The following is a 6,000-nucleotide window of genomic DNA, read 5'->3' as shown; positions in this document are numbered from 1 at the left end:
GGACAAGAGCATATTGTGCCGCCGGAACCGAAGTCGGCACCAAAGAAGGACAGAACGCAAAGTGGGCTAGAAGAGCACAGATGGCACTGAGGATGAACCTGCCGGTGGTAGGCTGACTGGAGACCCTTGCGGATCCTTGTTTACCGGCAGCATGCAAGGATCTGAAAGTGTGCCAAAAATGGCCAGCACAGTCTCTCTAAAGGCCTCAATTTACTGCTACAACAAAGACAGACCCAGACAAGTGGGGTTCACTGAACCACATTCAGAACTGGCTCCTCAGGAGACTGGGAGAGAGACCAGGAGTGAGACCGTGATGCACATTGACAACCTTGTGCCCAGGTTCCTGCTTATACTTCTGGTGGTGCTTCTTCAATTTACTCAAAGACTTTGACCGCTAATGAATGTCTGCAGGAACAAAACCTTACCCTCAACTTCGACTGGGGAATGGCGTGGAGTCTCATGGTGTTTGACGACATACAGCGCCACTTTGCGATCAAGTATGGCCTTCAAGGTCATCTGGGCACAGTCATCGCAGCTTTTGGAGTTATGTTGTAACCCCAGACAGAGGCACAACCTCGTGGGGATCTGTCCCAGACATTTCTTTGTGACAGTTCCTACAAGGTTTAAACCCTTTGACTGTAGGAGGGCACATTTTCCTTGCGCACTGGAAAAATATTACAAAAATATTTAGGAAAAATCTTGTCAGAGGCGAAAAAAGTAGAGCTCCGGACATGCATCTGAACGTGCACAAAGAAAAGGAATTGACATCAGACTGCATGCATGACCGTTATATGAAGCTCCGCTCAACCCTTATATGTATCTCCGCTCATCCTTTCCGGAGTGGAATGGAGTCTGTGTTGAATCACACAATGCCACCTATCAGCACACAGGAGAACTGGTTTAGGGTTTTTCCAGAAGCCAGTCTGACACCTGGGGAAAAGTCACAGGGTGAGGAATACACAGTTAGAAGTTGGCATGCCAATAGTTCCATCACTTAAATTTCAACATACTGTTATCAATCCTACCTAGGAAGCCCAATGATCACTCACAGATGCTAAGCCACTACAGGTATGAAAAACACGCCTCAGATACATGTTTTGCTTAGTTTTAACTTTTGATCCTGAACACAGATCACCTTTAAATAGATTACCAAAGTAGTCTGCACTCTAATCAAATGACTGAAACTAGTCTTGTGTGTTTGAAGTTTGAAAGAAGACATTTGACTGGACCCGCAGGCAAGCACATTAAAATAACTTGTAAAGCTTTAGTGTGGGAGACAGGATACTATGTTGTGAATTCAGTCTAGGAGTTTCAACACTTTAGTGCAGAAGTGGTTGGATTCCATTCTGGTACACAGTACTATCAGGTCAAACTGCTTGCATGTCTCTCCGAAAACACTCATATTTGATGTAGACCAACGCAGGGCTCATCTTTGACTACATCTACATTCAATGTTTACACTCCCCACTGAAAGGATCATTGTCAGTTACTAGATGTTGCCAAACTTACGATAATGAAACTGAAATCTTTTTTCACCTACTGAATGTTCATACAGATATAAGCAAGTCGCTTGATTGGCGGGATTCATGCAAAAAAAAAGAAGTGGACTCAGGCGTGGGTAAATGCAGCAAAATCAGACTTTGTTGCTGGTTCAGTGGAATTGGCTACATTTTTCGTACCAGCCATCTTATAAAGATCCTCACAACGTATGGAACACGGGTCTCATTTGTGATTAAGGACTCACCAGAGGAAGACAAGTGAAAGTATAGAAGTATTGGAGACCTTACAAATAATTTATCAAATAGAACATTTTTCACAATTTGGCACTTGTAAGTTGAGCCTACAGTACTCAGAAAGCAGAAACACATACGTTCTTGTACATATTCAGTTCTTAGAAGTACAACTTTGTGTTATCTACCATTTTTCTGCACCAGCACTGATGCAAAAGAAGAAATATAAACGCTTGATCTACTTTCTTAAGTGTTCTATCCTGAGGGAAAAAAATGGAAGTCCGTAATCAGAATCCTCCCACTTGCTTTGCTATTTCCTCATATTTAGGCCTTAATTCTCGCTCTCCAAACAACGAGAAAATGGCGGCCACCAAAACAAACGGGAAGCAAAGGAGTATGTTCACTTACTCCACACTTTCATGACACTCGGGAGCTGAATACGATTTCAGTGTGGCAACCATGCATTCTGCGTAGCGGTTTCTGCTCCTCGGTTTTACTGCATGGGGCAGTACGTTACATACAATCGGACCCAGCGGTTCCTACACTTCCTTTTCAAGGTGTAGCATGACCACCACGGCACTATTAAGACCAACAGTTAAAACAACAGTTTACTCCAAGCATCGTTTAGAGTCAAAATTATTGTACGTGATGCTTCACAGCGTCACCCAATATTTAACGATATTGCTGCTGGGGAAGATGACACCACCGGCCAATAACATGGTGTGAGCTTCACGTGGAATGATCACAGAGGAAGAGAAGGAAGTGAAGGCCACAAGATGCAGCCACAACTTCTGAGGTAGATGCAATTAATATCCAGATTTCATCGAAGCAGATATTAGTGTGTGAAAAAACCCAGCCACTTTATACAACAGTATATACAGAGCATCACATCACCGAAATGAAGGTTTCAGTTTCCAGGTACCCTGACCACCAGGGCCCCGGGTAAATGTACAAAGATTCCTAAGAAGTTCTCGGAAGACACAAGCTTGGGCCGGTGTTAGCTTAGGCTCAAACTCTTGCAGAAGCTCTTGAGTGCTAGCTTGCCCATCCACCTGTGCTTGGAAAGCAATGTAGTTGCGCATGTCTGCCAAGAGTTCATCGTGTTCTGTAGAAACCGGCTGTTCTGTGGAGGGCTGCAGCTGACCCATTCCTTCGCCATCACTCTCTGTTCTACGCTGCACAAGGTGGTTTCGGGCCTTAATTCTTGCTAGCAACGAGGAAGAGGAGAGGGCAGTAGGGGATGGATCGCTCTCTTCTACATTTCCATTAAAATGAACTGCTGCACTGTTTTTCTTTCCCTCTTCCTTCTTTATCACATCAGCATCCTACAACAGAAGAGAATATATACATCAGGAAAGGGGAAGGCAAATATGTAATCAAAGCCCTACTCTCCAAACCAGAGCCCCAAAAGTCAACCACATAACCTTAAAGTGTCAGTTGTGCACTACTTAATTCCTCATCTCCAGCAAAAGCCTATGAATACTTACCCCTGCACAACCTCACACCCATTCAAACAACGCCACCACCAAACAATGGCACAAACTCCCTGAAGAAAGCACAATATTTCCAAACCACAAAGTTCTCAGACCTATAGGTCCAGGCATGACGTACCCCCTAGTCCTCGTTGCACCATTGGTGAGATTCTTGTTCCCGTTAAACATGCACAATCTCTTACATATTCCTCAAAATTAACAGATATTATCCAGTTGTAGGTCTTTACTGAGAACAAAAACGTAACCAACTCCATCTTGAGATGGAAAAGACAAATGAAGCATAGGTACAAATCTCTGTGCTACAGCGCACTGCAGTCTACGGGAATGTCTGTGAATCTCACTTTGTCCTAACAGTAGTTACATACATGGGCCAGAGGCTTTAACATGAAAGATCCCATGTAATGTAGATAAGACTTTTGTAGAGCCACTTTTTGACTTGGGCTATATTCACAGTTTATTAGAGGTGCGTGGAGACACACAGAGAAATATAAGAGCGTGGATCTTTGCACAGTCATTTATGAAGGTGAATTTTGCAAGAAAGTCTCTTGGTAAAGTAATATACGTGAACAGTCTCTTGGGAAAGCCAGGTCTTTTGGAAGAAAGGTATGATTAATGGAAAACTGTGTACTGGTGGTGCGTAGTATATTTCCATAGATACCTGTGGGTGCTAGTACGTATAGAGGCGTAAGAATGTAAGTCTTTAGAGACTTGCCCACCAGTCACATCATTGAATCTGTTAATAAGTGCACAAAAACAGGCACTGTGATAGATGGATGCGTGAGTTGAGGGATGGGCACATTGTAGTCTAATCTGTATGTAAAAGTGGTCGATTTATTTTTACTTCAGGGTACCTTGCATTTCTCTCCAGGAGATTTTGATGAAATTTGTGCTGAAATAAGTGGATTCTTCTTCTGACCAAATCTGGACCTAGGACAAAAAAAAAAAAAAACACATAGCTTAGTAATAAGAATATCCAGCTCTTTCTTTCTGTTGCACCCACACCTATATTATGAACAATGGTTAATGGCAATGCTGGACCAATATTTTTCCAGAGGGCCACTAACCTTTGTCCTGAAGAAAATCACCTCCTTGTACAAAAAGGCTACAAGCAGTCCTCCCTACAGGAGCCCTTCACACCTTTCCTTAGAAATCCAATCCTCTACAGAGGACGCCTCGGGTCTGCTCTAAAGTTCAACCCAGCCAACCTCTTTAAAATAACCTAATGCTCTCTAAGAGTCCAATACCTCCTCTTAAGAATCTATATATTCTGTAGTACACACACGCACACACTCTCATTTAGCGAGAATCACAAGACTCATCTCAAGAGATTCACTCCCTCATCCCAAAATAAGACTCCAATACAAATTTTCTCTCTGCAGAGACCTGTCGTCCTTCAAAGTGGAACACAAATCTCTTCTCTGGAAGAACACAACCATGCTAAAGAGGGATCTAAACACCCTTTTGATGGAAACCCAAAACGCCTCACTTTAAAAAGTCAGCTAGGACAAGCAGGGAAGGAGGGCCGGGAGAGAGCTTGGACAATGGTGACAGGTGTCTATGGAAGTGGGGGTTTATTTTATGATTTGTGGTTTTAGATATCACAAAAATTAACCAATACCACGAACCACAGCTACAAATGGAGTCTCGGTAAGCAGTCTGTCGTCAGATGAAAATGGATTTTCCAATGACAGGTGATCTGTGGGGAGGACATGTGCTTGGTGGGTGCTACTATTCAGGTTTAAGAAGCTATCACCATGTCTCAGACTTGGGTATGCAGACTGTTGTCTGCTGGTTTTAGAGTTTTGAATTTTCCCAAAGGCCTCTCCCTGTCAGCTGGTCACAGGGTCGTCTGGTGTTTGTGGGCTTTCCAAATAGTTAGCTATTTATGGAGGGGCCTATTCAAACGGGCGGCTGGGAAGTTCAGTTTCTGGTGACCTCCACCAAAATCGTGCAAGTCTTATCAGAGTATCGTATGTCTCAGTTATGCTGTGCATTTAAGTTCCTTATATTCTACAATTTTCTGGTTTCCATGTGTTGTAGGCTGTACTAAGGTAGGGTCTTGAGAGATTCCACCAATCCTCTCAAAGTGTTTTTGTTTGGCCAGCGAAGGTGTCATTGTCTCTCGCTCCTTAGTGTGTGAAGTCATGCCCGCTCCAGTAGGTGTATTAGAAGGAGTATTGTTAGTTTAATTAACCTTGTGGGATCCTCAGACTTAAGAGTGGTGGATCTTGTGCTTAGTTCGTTTAGTTCCTATGTCAGTGTCCTCTAGTCCAAGTTCACAAGTCTGAGCATTAATGACCTAGAACCAAGTGAGACAGAGGCAGAATGAATGAGTGAGTGATAGGCGAAGAGAGAAAGAGATTGTATGTGTTAGAAGGATAGAAAGAGGGAGAGTGTAACTATGCACATGTCTGACACCAATCATGTCCATATCTCTGGTGTCTGGAGTTGTCCACTTGTCCAAATATGTGTACCTATATCTCTGACTAAAACGTGTGTAATAGTTTACCTCTCCCAGTGTTTGTGTGTCTTAGTGGAAGTGTCTCTATATAGCAGTTACGAGCCCTCGTCTCTCGTTGCCATTTGTACATCAGTGTCCCTGTGAAAGAGTCTGTCTCATTTTCTAAGTGCTCATGTCTCCTTGTACTAGGTGTTTTCTCTTTTCTAGTTTTTATGAACATTCTGAGCCGGTGTGTTCTCTATACTAATGTTGCATATTCTCTGTTACAAGGTTTGTGTATAACTTGGCCCCTCTGAATATGCCCAAATTCATAACC

The 6,000-nt window shown here is 43.1% G+C and overlaps 1 protein-coding gene across 3 annotated transcripts in view; it reads right to left on the bottom strand.

The window, feature by feature from the left end:
- Positions 1 to 1,616: 1,616 nt before the first annotated feature.
- The window catches only part of ERCC6 (ERCC excision repair 6, chromatin remodeling factor), a 208,535-nt gene continuing 204,151 nt past the window's right edge, over positions 1,617 to 6,000 (bottom strand). For all 3 annotated transcript variants that reach the window (XM_069240869.1, XM_069240870.1, XM_069240871.1), the window contains exons 20-21: positions 4,075 to 4,150; positions 1,617 to 3,055 (exon numbers count right to left, since the gene is read on the bottom strand). In XM_069240869.1, the coding sequence (XP_069096970.1) occupies positions 2,621 to 3,055; positions 4,075 to 4,150 (511 nt within the window). In that variant the 3' untranslated portion in view covers positions 1,617 to 2,620. The remainder of the gene's footprint in view (positions 3,056 to 4,074; positions 4,151 to 6,000) is intronic.

Source organism: Pleurodeles waltl, chromosome 6 (assembly GCF_031143425.1).
Source record: "Pleurodeles waltl isolate 20211129_DDA chromosome 6, aPleWal1.hap1.20221129, whole genome shotgun sequence".
NCBI lineage: Eukaryota > Metazoa > Chordata > Amphibia > Caudata > Salamandridae > Pleurodeles > Pleurodeles waltl.
The sequence above is the reverse complement of the archived record's forward strand: the minus strand, read 5'-3'. Positions and strand labels throughout refer to the sequence as shown.